The sequence below is a fragment of the Aedes albopictus genome, chromosome 3 (genome assembly GCF_035046485.1).
Source record: "Aedes albopictus strain Foshan chromosome 3, AalbF5, whole genome shotgun sequence".
In the NCBI taxonomy this organism is placed as follows: domain Eukaryota; kingdom Metazoa; phylum Arthropoda; class Insecta; order Diptera; family Culicidae; genus Aedes; species Aedes albopictus.
Window position 1 is genome coordinate 345,428,652 of NC_085138.1, and position 22,656 is coordinate 345,451,307.

At 43.1% G+C, this 22,656-nt stretch overlaps 1 protein-coding gene across 50 annotated transcripts in view; it reads right to left on the reverse strand.

Annotated features, from left to right (window-relative positions):
- Positions 1-22,656, reverse strand: part of LOC109421922 (sodium channel protein para) — a 521,170-nt gene that overhangs the window by 286,153 nt on the left and 212,361 nt on the right. For all 50 annotated transcript variants that reach the window (XM_062855155.1, XM_062855169.1, XM_062855173.1 and 47 more), the window contains one exon: positions 2,525-2,680. In XM_062855155.1, coding sequence (XP_062711139.1) covers positions 2,525-2,680 — 156 coding nt within the window. The remainder of the gene's footprint in view (positions 1-2,524; positions 2,681-22,656) is intronic.

Genomic DNA, 22,656 nt, shown 5'->3' on the forward strand with positions numbered 1-22,656 from the left:
TAGAGCAGAATTCTGACAGAATTCCGGGAGAAATTCTTGAATGAATCCCAGAAAAAAAAATCCTGAAGGCATGCCATAAAGAGTTCCTGAAGGAACTTTTAAAGGAACTCCTGAAATCCCTTTAGGAGCTCCGGAATTGAAGGAATCCCGGTTATGTATTCCTATTGAAGAAGTCCCTGGAAAACGTCCCGTAAGTATATCAGGTGGAATTTTAGAAGGAACTCCTAACGTAATATTCGAAGAAAATCAAGGAGAAATTTAAGGTGGGATGCCTTAAATATTCCCAGAAATAATTCCTTAAGATCAAAAAACACTGCAGTGTATGGAGGACTTCTAGTTTGTAGTTTTATCTAAAAATTTTCCGAATAAAGCAATGGTCGAAGAAACATAAACTACAAGCTAAAAGTAATTCATACACTGAATTTTGATGGCATGCATCTGGGCTGAGAAAATAGCAAGCGAGTGTAGGTAACCTGGGGTAATACGCACCCCCGGGGCAAAACGCCCTCACGCTATTTCACTATATAGGTGAAGTACCGTCAGATGCAAGCAAACTAGACGTAAAATTGAGCCGAACAAGCCCAAGAATGACGAAAATATTCGAATGAAAAGCATGGAGAACGATGATTTTCCACATTTGGTTAGATTATCTAATTTGAAGCGCACGCAACTTAAGCGATTGTGCGCCGATTATATGGAATCAACCTATTAACTACCATCCGCCTCCTGCACCTTCCATTTGCTGCCGTAAATAGTAAGATGGAGCCGCCTGGTATTTCATCAGAATTCAAAGCGGGAAATGCCAGAGGTCGTATTGCCCCACCTCAAGGTGCGTTTTGCCCCCAACAGTTTGTCAGCACCCAAAACGTAACACTTTTTTAAATTGTTAATTTGATTCGGTAAAATTGATATCACGCGGAGAACAAGTTGGCGTCACTTAGTTAAATAAGTAAACTAACTTTCAATACGCAAGACACCCATAAAATCATCATAATCTTAGTGATTGGGCCACGTTTGCTTAGGGGGTGCATATTACCCCACCTTCTCTAACTCTTTGCAAGTGAGTGATCCCATCCCTGATCCCAGATAACAAAAATCTTGCAGTAGTACCAAGAAGAGTTCCTGAAGAAATCATTGGGAGGGGTTCCAAAATTAATAGAAAATAAAAAATGAAGAAATAATTTTTATGTCAATTGAAATGATTACCTATAGGCGAAACTGGAAGCATTTGCTCATTTTTTCGGTTTTTAATTTTTTATTAAATAACGAAGCAATATTTTCAAAATCGGTTTTCGTGCACATGTAGAGTATGGGTCAAGGTAGCTTCTGAGTTTTTTTTTAGGTGGAAAATGTTTTCCATTTTTGCAGAAACCATTTTTTTGTGAAGTTTTATTCAAAAATGGTTTCTGCAAAAACGAAAAATATTTTCCACTACCAAAAAAATTCAGAAGATACCTTGATCCATACTCTACATGTGCACGAAAACCGATTTTGAAAATATTGCGTCGTTATTTCATAAAAAATCAAAAACCAAAAAGTGAGGAAATGCTTCCAGTTTTGCCTTAACAGATGCATTCTATATTTTAGAATTTTGTTGTTGTGCAATTCAATATAACCACAACTAGAAAACTGACAACACTGTCACAATTTTGTAATTTAAAATTTTCTATTTGACCTTGTTTGAAACAGCTAAAAACACAAATAAAGTTATCTTCTCAATATTTATGAGTTGTACCTAGTTTTGCAAATAAAAAATCTCATTCGTTGAATAATCGAAGTTTCAAGATGAAAACATAACATATTTGCCAACACTGTTAACAACTCGAAGATTTACATATACAATAGATGCGTAGTGTGGATGGACATCTGAATCATCCGAAAAAAGTGCGGGTTGTGGAAAAGATAACCTCAGAATTTTGCGCTAAACTAACCTGAATTAAGTCATCTAAGTCAGGCTAGTTAGCATCTTCGAGTCTTCTCGTGGTGTAGTTGGCAACGTGCCTGTCTAGTGAGCAGGAGTCGTGAGTTCGAGTCCCACCTAGAGGACGAGTATTTTTTTTTTTCGCAAATTCCACTCCAATTTGTCTATTTCTCACTTATGTCAGTATTCGTAAAGCTCAACTTTTAGAGTTAAGTTAAACTTCCACTCGGCTGGTTAAGCCGCAAAATTAATAATTAATTAGTTAAAATTTTCAGGATGAACTTTTTTTTAAGCTGAAAGTATTTTAATAGTTATTTATGTAGCGAGTTGCAAAGTTGATTTTTTTTCCATCACGATTGACTTTTTGCATTTATTCAACGAGGATTGCCGAGTCTCGAATCTCATGCGAGTGTGTCAGTGTCGACTGGCAACGCGACCTGATCCTGGTCGTATCCTGCTTCAAAATTGAATTGTGTTGCCGATGGGTCAATTCGTAAGATTTTATTAATTCTGATTCAATGCAATTCAAATTCCATGGTTCCAAATATTCAGTTGGTTTCATTTACTTTACATAAATAGAATTCTTCAAATTGAAAAACTTACCCTCTGATTCGCGTAATAGCTGTCGATATCCTCGAGAGGCGTGGAGGCCAATTCCGGAGGGAAGCTGCCCTGCATTCGAACCGGGATTGGCACTCCCTGCTCGAGTGTGGAGTCCGGCTGTGGACCTTCATCCTCATCTTCATCGTCGTAGCGTATCTGATGGTTGGTTGGTTGGTTGGGAATGGGAAAGAAACATTGTTGTTTACGAGAGAAAAAAAAGCAGGGGGAGAGAGAGAATACCATATATTAGTAATCAGGTTACCACATTGGGCCAGATGGTTTTTGCGATAAAACGGTGTGTGGGTGTGCTCTGAATATAAAGGATAAACCAAGAAAAAAAAAACGGAAAAACAAAACCGTACACCTATTTGGGAAAACTGACAGAAAAAGGTGACAGTATGGGTCAAACAGTACGACAGTCTCGTGGCACATGACTACCGAAGGGTTAACGGAAAAAAAGGTTCGATCATACATGTCGAACCACTCGGCCCCCAAAGAAGGGAACCGTCGAGTGGTATCCAATATAGTAAAACCATCGAAACAGAGATTGATTTGAATAGATGGATATGTACATTCAGAATTAACATGTGTGAAGTAAGAAGCGTGGAAAACTCAAACAAAAGAACGAGGAAAAAGAAGCCTTCTGAGCGCTCGAAATGAGAGAGAGATAAGATTCGGGTTTCGTTGGATGAGACGTTGGTTGTCGGAATAACCGTAGTCATCGTTGAGGCCAAGAATCTGTAAACTCCTACCCTACCAGACTGTGGTGGTGGCGGTGGTACTCCCCCACTCACTCCTTGGAGCGGAATTCCTCAGCCTCGGTGCTGGCTGTGTTGTTGTGCAATCGTTCCCACAGATGATGACGACGACGGCAGTGTAGGACGTTTTGATACATGTATAAATAGAACCGAGAAAAAAAAACGTGAAGGCAGCGCAAAAACGGTTGCCTTGAATAACGGATAAACCTGAAATCGATAATTCTCGATCACGGGAGAGTTTTCTTTGCACGGGTTATACCGGTTATGAGCGATGTGTTGTGACTGGCTTTCGCCAATATGTGAGACTGTTTGGAAACGTTTGATAACTGTTAAAACTCTATGCGTAAATCTTTAATTTAAGAGCAAAGATCTTGATATAACCTTGTTAAAACTTGTTGGAGCCATGACAAGTCTTAAGTTTTGTTATTGTGGAACATATTTAACATTTAATAGACTAGTCTAGTACTTGTCGAAATCAAAAGCTTCTTAATTTGAAGAATCTGAAACCACAGACTCACTGAGTTTGTGCTAAAACCTTTTAAAATCCATTATAAATCCAAATTCAAATTATACACTGTGAAATTATTCACTTTTAATTTTTTATAAAGCCTCCCAACTATGCGAAAATTCTTCTTCTTCTTCTTTATGGCTCTACGTCCCCACTGGGACTTGGCCTGCCTTACTTCAACTTAGTGTTCATTGAGCACTTCCACAGTTATTAATTGAAGGGCTTTCTTTGCCTACCACTGCATGAATTTGTATATTGTGAGACAAGTACAATGATACACTACGCCCAGGGAGTCGAGAAACGGGAATCGAACCCGCCGTCTCCGGTTTGGCCTTAACCACTAGGCTAACTGAAGACCCTTTGCGAAAATTATGTGGGGCTTTTTGGATGCAACAGTACAATATTTATTACAAAAGGTATAAGATTGAATTTGTCAATTTATGGATCCCAAAACCTTGATAAAATCTTTTCAAGACATATCAAATACAAAACCTTGTTTTCCATAATTTTCTGTAATTTTTATAACTGGAAAGCTCATAACAAATGCGTGTGACATCATGTTCCGCAATTTTTATTACTGCGTAATAGGAACCCTTCAATTTTTATCACCAATCGTGATGAGATAACGATTCCGTACGACCGATAGCAATCCCAAGACTCGAACGTGATACCCTTTCATCCTTGGAGACTCAAAGGAACGAACGGACACCATCAAGCGCGTAAAGAAGTAAAGAACCTTCGCCTTCGCCGTACGCAGTCAAAAGTCAGCTAATCCATTTGAAATTCTAGACCTTCTGGAGTCAACTCCTCCACGTACCGCGCCTCCCATCCCGTTTGCTGTGTACAATTCCAATTGCTCGCTCTCTCATCGCTCCTTCATTTTTCATACTGGCAAGCGACGGACGTACAGCATACCTCTGCATATATCAATGAGAAGGGGAAAACGGGGTGAAATGTGTGACCTACGAAAGTAATCTGCACTTAAATATGGACTGGTTTTTTACATGTTGTATCAAAGTTACCCAATTGCTTGAGCTTGAGCTTGCTGTTCCAGCATCATCACCAGACCAGCTGCACTCACACATGGAACCAATGAGATAGCTGTTTGGAGGCTAACAGGCATCTTCAGTGTGTGGGTGTTGGTGATGATCTATTTAAGGTGAAAATGGCGGCTGCTACGTCAAGATGCAGGTCAATGTAGGGGAGGGGAGTGAAGTGATGACTGTAATCGCTTGTCCACGGCATGTTAGGCGATATTCATCAAAAACGCTTTTTACACCATTTTCCCCACCGAGCAGTAGTAATTCAGGGACAGGAATCGAATGTCGTCGATTCCTCGTTCGTTCGTCAATAGCTGCTGCTGGATCGTTATTTTTTCTTCTTCCGCATTTTCTTTCTGCTGACAATACCCTAACCCCCCTGGAGAGGAAAATCATTTCCATTTTCTATCGAACAGTCAGTGCTGCTAGGAGTCAGCTTGCTAGCAGTGGTGTTCTTGGTTTATATATGAGAGCAGTAGCAGGGAGGGGTGAGTTGAATTTAGAGACGATGACAACGATGGGCATGGGGAATTCAATCTAAAGGGCACGGTGGTGGTAGTACGATATCGAATGAATTACTTTGACGCGGATGGTGAACCGATTTAGTACGTGGTTCGAATCAATCAGCGAAAGAGTGCATGCATATGCAATCTATCCAATATGCTATGACTTTTCAAATAAATTGTAAAAGTACTTCAGCTGATCTACTTTGAGAAGATTCCGTTGATGGGGAAATTCGTATCCTCTCAATCGTACATACAGGGGATAGACAAAATAATCGGAACAGCAAAATTAAAAAAATAGTCAACTAGCTGTAACTTTTCGAAAAGTGCATCAAAAAATTTTCAACTAATTGTCTATCAATGGTCAAAATTTAAGAAAGTTCTGACTATTCTACAAGAAGTAAGAAACATTATAGTAAAAGTCGTAACTATTCGATAGCCAATTTTGAACTGTCTCCGGATTCCATTAACCAAATGCAATGAAATTTTAGTGGCTGCAAAACGGTGAGTCGATAAGGAGAGCATCCAACATAGCTCTGGTCCTCACAAGATCCTATCTCATGCTTCATGCTTCCACGGGGTCAAGTGATGACAAAGACCGTCATCTAAGAGTTGTGTGCTTATAGCTGTTAGTGCAGCCTGGGCACTGTTGTCCTTCTGACTACAGCTAGATTGAGGAGGTAGGTCTCGAGCGTCTGTTCACCAAGAAGGTGCGGCTCAAACAGCGTCTGTTCTGGCATCCAGCGGGTGAGTATGAAATGTTCCTCCACCGGAAGCTATACCTAAGGTGGCAGCCCCACCACGGTGGATAGGGGACCTTAGCCCAACAAACTACTGTTTTCGAAACCAAAAAAACGATTACAGAAACCGAAAATGAAAGATTACGAACTGATTCAACGGCAACGGCTTTTAACGCGAAACAACGGCCAAGAATTGGATTTTTTGGAGTATGGTAACCCTAGCCCAGCAGCAGGGTAAACTGGCACAACTAGTCAATGAAGCCTGAGATCCTAGGACTGAGCGAAGTCCGTTGTCCGAACTTTGGAGAACACAGATTGGCGTCGGGATAAATTCTGGTATACTCTGGCCTTCGAGGTGAACAAGGTTCTCGCCATCGTGGAGTTTGTTTCCTGCTCAGTGCTAAGAAACCTTACCATGATCCAATGTTACGCGCCAAACAATGCTGCCGATTTGCAAGACAAAGAGAACTTTTACGGCCAACTGAATGCTGTCGTGTACAAGATTCCAAAAGATGATATCAAGATCCTCATGGGCGACTTCAACGCGAATGTTGGTTCCGACAACTCGGACTATGAGCACGTCATGGGACGCCATGGTCTAGGAGAAATGAGCGAAAACGGAGAGCTGTTTGCAGAGTTTTGTGGCAACAATGACATGGTAATTGGGGGATCGCTCTTTTCTCGTCGACCAGTGCACAGAGTAACATGGGTTTCTCGTGATGGCGTGTCACGGAAAATCAAATCGACCACATCTGCATCAGCCGGAAATGGAGACGGAGTCTTGGTGATGTACGGAACAAACGTAGCGCCGACATTGCGTCCGCGACCATCAGCTCCTAATCGGCGATATCCGGCTACGCATTGTGAGGATCCATCGACAGGAGAAAATTGGGCGCCGGTTCGACACACGTTGACTGGAAGACGCTACGGTGAAAAGGTCGAGGAGCTAGAATATTCCAGAAGGTGGAAGCGTAGACAATCAATGGAGCGCCATCAAGTACGCCTTCATCGTCACCAACTAGAATAATTTGGGTGAGCTACGCACCAGAAAAAAGCAGTGGATCACAGATGATATCTGAAGAAAGATAGAGAACGGAAGGAACGCAAAAGCCGCGATAGAGTGAGCGAAAACACGAGGAGTCAATGCCGTAGCCCGTCAGCGCTATTCGGCTGTCGAGAAGTGAAGCACTCATGTAGGCGGGACCATGCAGAGCGTTGAATCATGATTGATGATTAATGATTAAGATTAATCAAAAATCATTAATCATAATCACGAAAATTTCTCGTTTAATCGTTAATCTTAATCACACTGCTTTCGCAATTTAATCATTAATCAGTAATCATAATCATAAAAAAACAAATTGAATCAATCATTAATCATTCATCATAAAAAATGACTCACCCTTCAAAATATATGATCCAATTTGAATTAGTTGAAAAACTGTTCTAATGACTAAAACCTTTTTTATGCAGGTTATTTTGATGCACTTTCAATTTATGCACCTTTCCTATGCCCTACAATATTGTGCATATAATAATGGCTATAACTATGGCAACGTTGGACAGGGGACGGGCAAAAGGAGGTTGCAGGGGGCCAAAAAGGGATTTCAGCAAGGCTCCAGGAGATCGCAGGAGCGTTTAAGGGGGTTTCAGGGTTCTTTCAGGGGGCTTCAGGGGGTCTCAAGGGAGTTGAGGGCAGTCTCAGGGGAGTTCAAGCAGGTCTCAGGGGTGTTTAATCTTTATGGGAATTCCAAGGGGTACCAGGGTGTATCAAGAGGTCTTCGAAGCGTTTCAAGGGATTCAGGAGATCTTGGGGACGATTGAGGGGTCTCAGGGGAGTTTTAGGAGGTCTTAGAGGCGTTTCAGAGATCGTGGACATTGATATTCGAAGCAGGTTTCCGTTTCCGGGGGCATTTCAAGTGAAGATATGATGATGCCACATGTCGAATTTTCATGAGCACAAATCTAAAGAATCAAAAATCGATTTGCATTGAAAAGTTAATGGATTGGTTACCAGCTGGTGGTGACCAATCGATCAACTTTTTCAGTGCAAACTGACATCCCGTTTTTCAGATTTGTGGTCTTGCAAATTCGAGGTGTGGCTTCGTCATATCTTCAGGAAGTTTCATAGGATTTTCGGCGGGTTGCAGAGGCGTAACGTAGGCTTTTTCGGGGGTTTTGAAGGGTCTCAGGTGCGTTACATGGGACCGAAGGGGGTATAAGGGGATTTCGGGAGCATTCCAGGATGTACCGGAGGATTTTTGACGGATTTTGGAGGCGACACGAAGGTGTTTTCGATGGTTTTGGAGGAACTCAGGTGCGTAACATGCGGTCCATGGGGGTTTAAGGGGACTTTAGAGGCGTTTCAGGAAACTTCAAATGAATTTCAGAGACCTCTTTACGTAAACCTTTTAAATGCCACGGAAATGCCTTGAAACGTCCCTGGGACCTCCATAATCTCATTGAAATGTCCTTGAAATCGCCGTAACCCATTTTAAATGCTTCTGAAATATGAAAAAATTAAGATATTCCTGAAACTCCCCTCATATGACCCTACCTAAATTACTTCGAAACGACCCAGAACCCTCCGTAATCCCATTGAAACGACCTTGTAATAATCATAATCAATTTAAAAAAAAAAACTTAAACCTCTTGGAACGCCCCTAATACTCTTTGAAATTCCTCTGGGAAGCCTCTGAAATGCCTAAAAACGCCTCTGAAATTCACTTTATACACTCAGTAGCAAAAAAAAAGCCTTCATAAAAATTTCACTGCAGCGTCAGTAAATATAGGAAACTAGCTGTACCCGGCAAACTGTGTCTTGCCTACTGCGTTTTTTCGACGTTTTAAGTTTCTAGCCAACACTAAATTCCCGGTCCCCGGTATGAAAGATCGATTTTCAAAAACTATAATTTTTTACATGTTTTATGCCTCATAAACCTTCCTTGGGTGAAAATTAACAGAACATAACTAAGACGACCAAAATCGGACCTTCCGTTCGCAAGTTATGCGCGGTCCCACGTATGACACTGCATTTTTATATATAGATATAGATATAGATATAGATGTTGTGGTCAAAATTTGAAATGTTTTTATCCAGCGGTTTATCCAGCGGGCCACAGAAATCGTCAAAGTTAAAGTACCACTGAGGGTGCCTACAGTTTCCACTCCATATTGACCACGCTGAAACACCGGTGCAGAAAAAAAGCCGAAGTCAATTCATTCCATTAATGTTTAGATCTAAGTTTTAATAAACAATCCATATTATATGACATATTTTTATAAATTTTCGTGTGGTCTGCTAGTTGTTTATGACATTCTACACGTAACACATGGTGCGTTACGCGTTTCTGTGGCCCAAACCACTGGATGAAAACATTTCAAATTTTGACCACAACATTTCCTATATTAACTGACGCTGCTTAAATTTTTCACTGAAATACGGATTTTTGAATAAAATATGCCCCACGGTGTGCCAAAAACCGTTATTAACAAATAAAAATGTCCACCCAAATGGCACCCGGCATTCGAAAGATATACTATTCTAGTATCTCCTCTGAAAATTTGAAAATCTTTCATCGAGGGAAACTAAAGTTTTTGTGATTTTAGGATTTTGAGCCATTTCTATAGAATTTTCTTATATGAGTAAATATGCGCGCACGGTGTGCCTGATACCGCTATTAATAAATAAAAATGTACTCCAAACTAACACCCGGCATTCGAAAGATATACTGTTCTAGTATCTCCTCCGAAAATTTGAAAATGTTTTATCGAGGGAAACCAAAGATTTTATTGTTTGAAGATTTTTCTCTACTTTCATAGAATTAGCTCATATATGGGAATATTGTCATACGGTGCTCTTAATATTATAAACAAATAATGACACTGCTCAACAAAATTTAAAAAAAAGTTCGTATTATGAGATGAGAAAAAAGAGAACAGGGTTTTGGAACCCTAGAAGTGTCATAGTGAACGAATTTTCGAAAAATATTGGAACGGGACTTCACAGTTCAAGACCGAAGTTTGAATTGAGAACTTGGGGTTTTCAATTGATATATGCATTAGGGTTTTAGGGTCCCAAACCCCTATTATTTTTTTTCTCATCCTGTAACGCGAACTAGTGTTGAATGGTGTAACGAGTTTCATAAATTTCAAAAGTACAATATTCAAGCAACTTCTCTGAAAATTTGAATTTCATTGAGTGGAATGTCAATTACCATGATGTGAGAATCTTATTAACATTCCACAGTCCTAGCTGTTACTCGGATACAAATAAAAATGTGGCACGCTCACGGCATTGATTACATAAACTTTCTAAGAGTTTGACACCTTTTTTTTTGTTCTTGAGCAAGATATCTTGTCGATGAATTAGAAAACGTTTCGTGGTGAAACGAGAGTTAAAGTGAATTAACTGCCCAAGGTTTTGGTATTCGTAGGAAGCTTTGTAAATCATTGGTATAATGTTTAAGATATTGAAGCTTTTTAAGTATATCTAATTGCTAATCGTTTTACTAGCCGTCATGCTACTAACGTGTTTTCCGTGCATTCAGAAATATTTCATTTGAATGATTATCAGTAACAACAATTTTAAGCTTGATTTCAATTTCATTTGAGATATGCATACTATCGCTTTGTCTATAAACACGTTAAAGACACCTACTGATTTTTGTAACAGTATCGCAAAAAATGTGATATATAATCGAAGTTTTAGAAGGGTTACAAAATATATATTCATTGCGAGGAATGATTAACATGAGAAATTGAAATAATATTCAATGAAGTTACTACATTTTCAATATACTTAATCATATCTTATATTTTCAAACCACTGTAATTTGCGATCGTTTCAATGAAATGTTGTCAAATTTCCAGAGAGTTGTTTGAATGTTGTATCTTTGGAATGATGTTTGTGAAACTTATTAATATTTGTTTATGATTTGAAGAGCCATTAAAACATCCTATGACAATATTCCACTATCCCTTTTGTGACGGAGCGCAAAAAAGTGAAATCTCCATACAAATGCTCAACTTTGGCTCACTCCAGAACTCTTAGATTTCCCAAAAAAAGCAATTATTATTTTTCCTCCTTGAAAGAACTACTCTTTATCTTATGATTTCTAGCGTTGACAACGTAGATAAATCGGAAATAAAAAATATGCAACAGACAAAACTTTTTCATGTTTTACCGTTTTTGCCCACTTTTTGTTTACCTTGTTGTGGTAAATTTTACAGGCAATATAAATAAAAGTTTGTTTTCACACATACAAGTATAACTAATGGCTGAACAACTGGAACAATTTACATCATATAAAACAAAGTCTAAACAGATGAAAAAATATGCAAACTGTTACCGCTCAACAGCACAATTGTGTTGGTTCGTCACGAAAGGGATATATGAGCTAATTCTATGAAAATAGAGGAAAACCTTCAAACAGTAAAAACTTTCGTTTCCCTCGATGAAACATATTCAAATTTTCTGAGGTGATGCTAAAATGAATTATCTTTCGAATAACGGGTGGCAATATGATGTATATTTTTATTTGTTAATAGTGGTTCCAGGCACACCGTGCGCGCATATTTACTCATATAAGAAAATTCTATAGAAATGGCTCAAAATCTTCAAATCACAAAAACTTTAGTTTCCCTCGATGAAAGATTTTCAAATTTTCAGAGGAGATACTAGAATAGTATATCTTTCGAATGCCGGGTGCCATTTGGGTGGACATTTTTATTTGTTAATAACGGTTTTTGGCACACCGTGTGCCCATAAATGGATTTTTCCATATAAATTGTTATAACTCAAAATATATAATTTCTATCAATTTGATATTTTGACCATACAATACCAATATAATGATAATGAAGTGGTAAAATTTTCAGCCAAAAATATTGATAATTGCCACAGTTGCAGCAGATTGAACATGACGGATTTTGGGAGAAAAATTCAGCTCGGCTTTTTTTTTGCTACTGAGTGTACTAATGAAACTCCTATGAAATCCTCGTAAAACGCCAATGAAACCTGACGGAACGCCCTTAAAATGCTTCTGAAATCCTCTGAAACGCCCCTGAAGACACTAGAAACCCCCTTTCGTTGGTCTTTCCGGGAACTTCCTGGAAATCCCTTGGCCCTATCTCAAATGCCCAGGAGCAAGACCTGTTCACGCGAACTAGATTCGCTCATTACAGCCCTGACTTAATTATGTACAAGTTTCCCTATTTTTATGTCCGTTTTAATTTATGAACCCTCAGCTAATGGAAAAAACAGGTTCCAGTGTAATGTAATTCATGATTCTTTTTTTTCAAAAATATTCAGTACAATTTTAAGGCTAGTTTCCACTTCATACGTGCTCAGCTTAGCTTAGCTTAGACTGACTATACATGTCAATGGTTACTCCTCCGATTGATTTGAACTGGTATGCATTGCACTGAGGTCCAACTGAATAAGGCGGCTGGGACACTCCAATTATTCTCAACGTGCAATTCAAGCAGCTCATTTTGGATCATCGGCGCCGGCCAAGTCCTTACAGTCAGTTGGGAAGGGAAAAGGAATGTTGAAGTGTGATTGTTGTTGCTACTAAAAACACTCTGCGTCTACACATCCAGCACGGATGGGGTATTTATTAGTAGGGTAATGAGTTCTGGGAGTCAGTGTTGGTCGGTGATGCGGTCCATGTATAGGGGAGCTAGTTTTCACTTAGCACGTGGTGTACAAAAATATAGGACAAGCAGGTTATGGTCAAGCTTCAAAATTCGCAGATGGCAATGAAATGTAAAACCAGTTACGTCTTCCGTGCAATTTAAATGTAGCTGACACTTTTCCTCGCGGAAAATAGTCACTTCCAATATTCCGTAAGGAAAAGTAACGCTTTTCCTCATACAGATCAGCGGAAAAGGAGGAATTCTACTTCGGCGCTCTACTTGGGAACAGGAAACTTAGCTTTACTTTTGTAATTTCAAATATATTTTAAATAACTCAGATCTTGTTTATCATTAATCATTTCCAGTTTTTTGTGATTGATTATTTATGATTAGTAATCACTGATCCATTTTAATCATTAATCAAAATCAGATAAAAAAAAATTTGGTTTTCATTGATCATTGATCATAATCTTTAATCATCTTAAAAATCATAATAATTATTAATCTTAATCATTAATCATGGAAATTGGAATTTTAATCATCATTGATTAATCACGATTATTTTTTTTCTTAAGGCGAAACTGGATCCATTTTCTCACTTTTTGGTTTTTGATTTTTTATAAAATAACGAAGCAATATTTTCGAAATCGGTTTTCGTGCACATGTAGACTATAGATCAAGGTGTTTTTTTTTCGTGTGGAAAATGTTTTTCGTTTTTGCAGAAACCATTTTTGAATATAATTTCACAAAAAAATGGTTTCTGCAAAAATGGAAAACTTTTTCCTCCACAAAAAAATTCAGGAGATACCTTGATCCGCCTTGATCCGCCTTAAGGCGAAACTGGAAGCATTTCCTCATTTTTTTTGGTTTTTGATTTTTTTATTAAATAACGAAGCAATATTTTCAAAATCGGTTTTCGTGCACATGTAGAGCATGGATCAAGGTATCTCCTGAATTTTTTTGTGGAGGAAAAAGTTTTCCATTTTTGCAGAAACCATTTTTATACAAAATCTCACAAAAAAAAATGGTTTCTGCAAAAACGGAAAACATTTCCGTCACCAAAAAAAAACAGGAGATACCATGATCCAGATTCTACATGTGCACGAAAACCGATTTTGAAAATATTGCTTCGTTTTTTAATGAAAAATCAAAAATCAAAAAAATGAGTAAATGCTTCCAGTTTCGCCTTAATCATGAACGCTCTAGACTAAAGAGCGGCGGGACTAGCCGGCGAAGGCCGCAAATACCGGGGACATTCGTCTCCTCTACGATGTTTCACGTCGCCTTAGTGCTCAGTGTGACCAAGAAGGATGCTACGATGCCCGTGAAAGACACGTCTGGACAGTTACTGACCGACCCAGCTGACCAGTTGAAACGTTGGTTCGAGCACTTTGGAAACCTTTTCTAAGTGTCGGTCACGCCATCAACACCTCATCATGATCCGCCAAGGGTTCAACGCATTACCCGAGTCAACACCGAAGCTCCATCAGTGCAGGAGATAGAAACAGCCATCCGTAGCATGAAATCGAACTGGACCCGGGGGTCCATCAAATCTCAGCCCAGATGCTCAAAGCTGACCCCGTAGTATTCGCACAACTACTGCATCAATTATTCTGCAACATATGGGACACCACGACATTTCTGGCCGACTAGATGCAAGGCATCTTAGTAAAGGTATCCAAAAAGGATGACCTGCCTGTAGGTATGCGATAATTTGCAGGGCATCATGTTACTGTATATCGTTCTCAAAGTCCTCTGCAAAGTGATCCTTAACCGGATACAGGAGAAGATTGACGCAAATCTCCGACGGCAGCAAGCAGGATTTCGTGCCGGACGGTCCTGTGTGGACCATATTGTCACGCTCCGTATCATCCTGGAGCAAATCAATGAATTCCAAGCGTCTCTTTACCTGGTGTTCATTGATTACGAAAAAGCTTTCGACCGTCTCAATCACGAAAACATGTGGGAAGCCCTCAGGCGCAAGGGTGTCCCTGAGAAAATCACCGGCTTCTTTGAAGCACAGTGTAAGGCATTTTCGTGCAGAGTACTGCACAACGAAGTTCTGTCCGATCCAAGCCGGGTCGTTGCTGGAGTGAGGCAAGGATGTATCCTATCACCGCCACTGTTCCTCATCGTAATCGACGAGATCCTGGTATGTGCGATTGACCGTGAACCAAATCGTGGATTGCATTGGCAGCTCATTACCATGGAGAACCTAAATGACTTCAAAATGGCTGATGACGTTGCTCTCCTAGCTCAACAGCGCTCTGATATGCAGAGCAAGCTCGATGATCTTGCCAATCGCTCCTCAGCGGCAGGTCTTACCATCAACGTCAACAATACCAAATCGTCAAATCGTTGGACGTAAACTCGGTCAACCCCTGGGCAGCAGGGACGAAAGTCCTGGGGCCTGACGCACCCCCCCGCTTGCGAGTCAGCCGCGTAGTCCCCGGCTAAGAATAGGACTACTAACCCCAATTCAAGGTGTCAAGCGACCCGTGCTGAGGAATGAGTGATCGAGGGGGCGAAAAAGATGCTCGATCTTTAACGGAGCCTGTGGGGTACCTGCCCAAGTAACAATTTAAATTCCTTTTAGATTTGTTTATTTTTATGGAAGCTTTATCATAGCATGAAGAATTCATGAAACATTTATAGTTGTTTTTATCAAGAGAAAATAATCTCCGTTCGTATGCGGTTTTTAAGTTTTCTTCAAGTTAATTTTGAAAATCGCGCATAAAACAACTTGATTCCCTAAGGCATTTGATCTTATAATAAGTTTTAAGACGTATTTGAAGTTATTTTCAACACATAACACCAACAAACTTTATTAAAAGTTTATGCTTCGTTTATTCAAGTACAATTCATCTGAGTTATTCTCCTTTAAAAACTTCTTAAAGCTTTCAATTCTTGAGCTAGAGCCACTAGTCTGGAACAAAAACTAAGCGGAATAATAAAATCTTATTATTTCAAATAATAAATTATGCAACAAATTGGCTTTCTTATGCAAATATAAACACTCAAACATTTTTGCTCATTGTTAATTTTGCCGTTTTGGTGCTCAAAAGTAATCATATCGACGAATATTCATTTTATAGCCAATCAAAAATGCGAGTAGCTTGCTGAGGTCACCCAACCTTCAGCCAGTTACTCACACAGGCCACAGCAGCTTGAATCGAAAATGAAATGTGTACTTACTGTGACTCTTCTCGTGCTTATGCTAAATAGTGTAATACTAGTAAGTTTTAGAAATGCACTTATTAAATAGACGAAACTATAATAGAATTGGCACTTCCTGGCGCAAAATGTACAGAAACAACTTTCTAGCTCCAAAAAGGTAAACAAACAATTGTCAAAGGCTGTTACTCTTGAATAAAACGAATAAGTTTCATTTAAGACGAACAAATCTGCCTTAAGCTCATCACTAGTAAAAACAATCTTCAATAAATGCTGTAGATTTTATGCAAGGCGACTTGGTTCCATCATTGTTTTGAGATGGTTTGGATTAAAGGTAATAACAATTGATGGCAGCTGCATTAGTTTTGTTCGCTTGGAACGGCAGCCATGTTTAGAAAGAATTGAAAAAGTGGCGTAGCCTTTTGTTTTTATAGGAAATTTATGTCTTCGTATATTAATGAATGATATTATTTTTGAGGCGCTTCGTTATTTTCGTATGTTTTGGGTGGCATATCAACGACAAAGTGGGTATGGCACGGAAAATTTTGATTCCCTGTCATCAATGATCTGTCAGGCAATTTTGATGCATTAGCCATTAGCAATTTGATGAATATTAATTCGCAGTTCAATTAACATTTCATCCATGAAACAAACTTAGTTCGCATCTGCATAATGCTGAGGTAAAAGATTTCATTTATCATGCACTATTAGTACTTTTGATAAAGACAGCTAAAAGATCAACATGCTTCAAGCTATTCTTGTTAAAGTTTTATGAAGTTCTTATAATCAATCATCAGTGTTAGTACATAAATACAACTAGTTTCAAAGCAGTCTTCAAAACCAGTCTTGAAGATCTCCCGAAGAGTGGGCCAGATTAGTCTTATGGATATTTTATACCTATTTTATCTCGGATTTGCAGAACAAAGAGCTTTATTGCTAAGTTTTATTATTCAATCTTGGAAATTACTTCAGGATTGCCACAAAAGTATAATTGTTACTTGGGTGGGCACCCCCCACAGTAAGCTGCCTCTTACCGCGTTTATGCAGGGCTCTGGCGTGGTGGACATTCTTTCCCGTGCTACTCGTGGGATTTAATCATGAAGTCAAATAAACAAAATCAATATCTAGGTGGAAGTAGTGGTGGGATCAACCCCTTCGCAAGAAGCGGGTTGATGAGATCTCCGACAAGGAGAAGTGAGGAGATAGGCGCTGGGAGTTGCGTACGCAGCTCAAGCGTGGGTGCTCCAGTCCACTTCCCGGCAAGCCAGCCGGTGGAGGTTATGGACGGAGCGTGGTTGTTGAGGGCCGTCAACCGAGAATCCAAAGGACGGTCCGCAATAGAGGTGGCTGAGCAGCAGCTTGGCAAAATCATCGACTTTGCGTCCACTAAGTCGAACATAAGCAAGGACCTGAAAACGGCCTTGCTTCGACTTAGGGCGTCGATCGACGATGCCAAGCAGGAGCACGCGGCACTCGCGTTGCTGACTGTTGCAGCAGCGGAGCCTGCAAATGAGAAAGTGCCGAAGTTTACCCAAACGGAGGCCTTCTCCTTCGCAAATAGTCCGAAGAGAGTGGAAGCGAATGCTCGTGACAAACGTGACAAGCATTCGCAGAAGCGGGCGAGGCAGCCGTCAGGTGAGGAGCTGTCTGGCGGCGCCCGCAAGGCCAGGCGTATAGTAACCCCGAAAGTCGGTAATAATGCCGGAAAGTCGGATCCCAGCCAGGGTTCCCGGAAAGCTGGGAAGGGTGGGCCTGAAAAGGCTGGCCCGTCCCGGAACGATGGGAACAAGGGGTTGCGACCATTGGAGGGCCCTCAGCAGCCACAGAGCAGGTCGATCCAAGGAGAGGACCCTCCTTGGACAAAGGTAGAGCGAAAGAAGAAGAAGAGGAAGAATCCGCCGGTAGAAGAGCAGGACGCCAAGCCAAGGCGCAGGAGGGTACGTGCCAAGCGCGAGAAAGGTGACGCGCTCGTCATCAAGACTGAACAGTCGAAATACTCGGACGTCTTGAAGGCGATGAGGTGCGACGCCAAGCTTGAGGGTCTTGGAGCCGACGTACGCAGTATCAGACGTACTCGTACGGGCGAAATGATCTTGGAGCTTAAGCGCGAGAAGGATCACAAGGGCGCCGCCTACAAGAGGCTGGCAGAAGAGGTCCTTGGTGATGGAGTGGAGGTGAGGGCTCTTACGCATGAGGCGACTCTGAAGGTCAAAGACCTAGACGAGATCACCGAAGCGGGAGAGCTCGTCACGGCATTGTGGCAACAGTGCGATGTTCAGGTGGCCGCCACAGCCGTCAGGCTGCGGAAGGGGCCAGCAGGGACACAGATAGCTCTGGTTCAGCTACCTGTGGCGGGCGTAAAAAAGTCCGTTAAAGTAGGGCGGATAAAGGTGGGCTGGTGCGTATGTCCTCTGACATTCCACGAGCCACCAGAGGTTTGCTTTAGGTGTCTGGAACCAGGGCACAAGTCGCGGGACTGCAAAGGCCCCGACAGGCGCAAACTGTGCAGGCGATGCGGCGCTGAAGGTCATAAGGCCCAAAGCTGCACGAGTCCGCCCATCTGCATGATCTGTACCGGGAAATCCTCGAACAACAGACATCCGATGGGTGGTCCAAGGTGCCCGGCCTTCAAGAAAGCCGCAGTGAAGAACAAATCACAGTGCAGGTAACGCAGCTGAACCTGAACCACTGTGATGCGGCTCAGCAACTGCTTTGTCAGGCAGTTTCTGAGTGGGAGACGGATATCGCCATCATATTGGACCCATATTGAGTACCTGCCGGCAACGGCAACTGGGTCGCGGATGGGACCAGAAAAATGGCGGCGATATGGACGACGGGTAAATACCCCGTTCAGGAGTTGGTGTCTACTACCTATGAGGGCTTCGTGGTCGCCATAGTAAACGGGGTCTTCTTCTGCAGCTGTTATGCGCCTCCGCGGTGGCCGATCGAGCAGTTCACGCAAATGCTGGACCGATTAACGACCGTGCTAACAGGGCGAAGGCCGGTGGTAATAGCGGGCGACTTTAATGCCTGGGCCGTGGAATGGGGAAGCCGTTTCACGAACCAGCGGGGTCAGATCCTGCTAGAAACCCTGGCCATCTTAGATGTCGACTTGGCTAATGTCGGTACCAAGAGTACCTTTAGTCGAAACGGAGCGGAGTGAATTATTGACGTGACCTTTTGTAGTCCTGGCCTAACAAGTAGTTCGAACTGGAGAGTAGATGATGGCTACACTCACAGCGACCACCTGGCGGTTCGCTACAGTATCGGCTACAAAAACAGCAGACAGCGGATAGAAGAAGAGGCGGCTAGGCCAAGGCCAAGCCCTCGTAGGTGGAAGACATCATACTTCGACGAAGAGGTATTTAGGGAAGCGCTCCGCCGTGAGCGAAACTTAATCGGTTTAGACGGCGACGAGCTGGTAGCGGTGCTCTCACGTGCGTGTGATGCGACCATGCCTAGGCGAGTCCACCCTAGAAATGGGAGGCCACCGGCTTACTGGTGGACCGACGCGATTGCGGACCTGCGCCACGCCTGCCTACGGGCTAGGCGGCGGATGCAGCGAGCACGATCAGAGGAAGAGCGAAACGAACGGCGGGTGCTGTTCGCCGCTGCAAAAGCCGCGCTCAAGACTGAGATAAGAGCAAGCAAAAAGGCCTGCTTCGAGGGTCTCTGTCAGAGTGCCAATACGAACCCGTGGGGTGACGCTTACAGGATCGTTATGGCCAAGACGAGAGGGGTGATGGCTCCTACAGAGCAATCTCCAGAGATGTTGGAGGGGATCATTGGAGGACTTTTTCCGCGTCATGATCCTAGTCCTTGGCCTCCTTTCGTAGGGCAGCCGGGGACTGGGTCTGGCGATGAGGAGAGGGTCACCGATGTGGAACTTGCGGGGATAGCTAAGTCCCTTAGCGTAGGTAAGGCCCCAGGTCCGGACGGAGTTCTGAACCTGGCCTTAAAAGTAGCTATTGCAGAGGCTCCCGAGATGTTCAGGTCTGCTATGCAGAAATGCCTGGACGAGGGAGTTTTCCCAGAAGCTTGGAAGAGGCAGAGCCTGGTACTATTGCCAAAGGCGGGGAAACCACCCGGAGACCCGTCGGCATATAGACCAATATGCTTGATTGACACGGCGGGGAAGGTGCTCGAAAAGATCATCAGAATGTTGCGGTTCACCGAGGGCGAAAATGGTCTTTCGAGTAACCAGTACGGCTTCCGGAAGGGGAGGTCCACCGTAGACGCTATCTTGTCGGTTACAAAAACCGCCGAGAAAGCACTCGAGCCTAAGAGGAGGGGAATTCGCTTTTGCGCGTTAGTGACTCTGGATGTAAGGAATGCGTTTAATAGTGCCAGCTGGTCTGCTATTGCCGATGCGCTCTTGCGTCTGGGGATACCGGAGTACCTGTACAAGATTCTCGGAAGTTACTTTCAGAATCGTGTACTAGTCTACGACACGGAGGTGGGTCGGAAGTGCTTTCACATAACCTCAGGAGTCCCGCAAGGTTCCATCCTGGGTCCGGTGTTATGGAATGTCATGTACGACGAGGTGTTGAGGTTAGAGTATCCAGTGGGAGTGGTGATTGTCGGATTTGCCGACGACATTACGCTCGAAGTCTACGGTGAAACGATCGAGGAGGTAAAGTTGACTACCAACCACTCGATCAAGGTTGTGGAAGCGTGGATGCGGTCCAGGAAACTGGAGCTGGCTCACCACAAGACAGAGGTGACGGTTGTTAACAACCTGAAGTCGGAGCAGCAGACGGAGATCAGTGTAGGAGAGTGTACTATCCTGTCAAAGCGCTCCGTCAAACACTTGGGCGTGATGATCGACGATAAGCTTACCTTCGGTAGCCACGTCGATTATGCCTGTAAAAGAGCCTCCACAGCTATTGCGGCACTGTCCCGGATGATGTCCAATAGCCCTGCGGTGTACGCCAGTAAGCGCAAGCTTCTGGCTAGTGTTGCTACGTCCATACTTAGGTATGGCGGCCCGGCGTGGGGCACCGCGCTAAGTACTAAATGCTACCGAAGGAAGCTGGAAAATACTTACAGGCTTATGTGCCTGAGGGTTGCGAGCGCGTACCGTACCGTGTCACACGACGCTCTCTGCGTCATTACTGGTATGGTGCCTATCAGCATTCTTATCAGTGAGGACATGGAGTGCTTCGAAATGCGCGGCACAAGAGGCATACGCAGGACTGCCAGGATGGCCTCTATGGTCAAATGGCAGCGCGCGTGGGACAGTTCCACCAAAGGAAGGTGGACCCATAGGTTGATACCGAGGGTAGATAGCTGGATTAATAGGCGCCATGGGGAAGTTACATTCCACCTGACACAGGTCCTTACAGGTCATGGTTGCTTCCGACAGTATCTACACCGTTTCGGGCATGCGGATTCTTCCGAATGCCCAGTGTGCAATGGTTTAGAGGAAACGGCGGAACACGTTTTGTTCGTGTGCCCGCGTTTTCGCACAATGCGTGACCGCATGCTTGCCACATGCGGAGAGGACACAACTCCGGACAACTTGGTCCAGAGGATGTGTAGGGATGAGTTTGGCTGGAACGCCGTTTCAACGGCTATTACCCACATCGTCTGGGAGCTACAGAGGAGGTGGCGCGTGGACTCGGAGAATGGCTAGTCCAGATGCAGTACAAGAGGTGGTCCAGGGGTTCGGAGTCGGCTTCGTAGGTCATACCGGTGCCCTGCGGTCGAGATGGACCCTTACAGCGATTAAGTGGCCGCGGAGAGGAAGTCCCGGTAGCGGTGCTGTCGTGGCGTCGGTCTACTGGGTTGGATCCAAGCCCGCGGTTGGAAAGGGGTCCCCGGCAAGGGTCGGGGCAGGTGGAGACCCTGCCGTCAGCAATCTACGGATGCATCTGATAGGGCCTGAAGGGTAGTGATACCCTTCCTTTGCGGGCAGGTCAGATCGGGTTGCATGTGGGCATCAGTTCTTGATGTCCGCTCAGCAGTAGGGCACGGGCGGGGTTGACTCTGCCCGCCTTCCGAGGACAAAGGGAGTGGCGAGGACCACTCGGGAAACTGGCTAAGCGCCAGCATGCTACTGTGATGGACTCTTCAAAGCGAGTCATCGATGTTCGTTGCTGCAGGCTACGCAGCTAACCTTGTGGGTGCGATGTGCACTAGCCCCTCTCTGAAGCAATACCTTCTTGGTGGTTCCGGAGAGACGTAGGGTTTGGCGACCATAGGAATGGTTTAGTGGGTACGAGGAGAGAGTAGTCCTGGATTTTACTTTTGTTGTAGAAGACGGCTTGTCAGACCTACACTACCCTAACCTTCTGTTAGGGTGTCTGTTGAGCAGATTATCCCCCTATGGTTTAGAAGGAAAAAAAAAACTCGGTCAACCCTTCCAGCTTTACGGTAGCTGGGCAATCAGTGGAGAATGTTGAAAGCTTCCAATATCTTGGTAGCCAAATTGCAGAAGAATGCGGCACCAGAATCGACATAGGGCTGCTTTTGCGAGTTTAAGAAATGTATGGAAAAACAATCAGATTAGTCGACACACCAAAATTCGAGTTTTCAACTCGAACGGGAAATCTGTGCTGCTATACGTCAGTGAAACCTGGTGTGTATCAGTGGAGAACACGCAACAGCTGCAGGTCTTCATCAATAGATGCCTGTGGTATATAATTCGTGCATGGTGGCCTCACAATTGGATCTCCAACGTAGAGCTCCATCGTCGATGTCATCAAAAGCCGATAGCGACAGAAATTCGGGAGCGAAAGTGGAGGTGGGTCGGCCACACTCTATGCAGG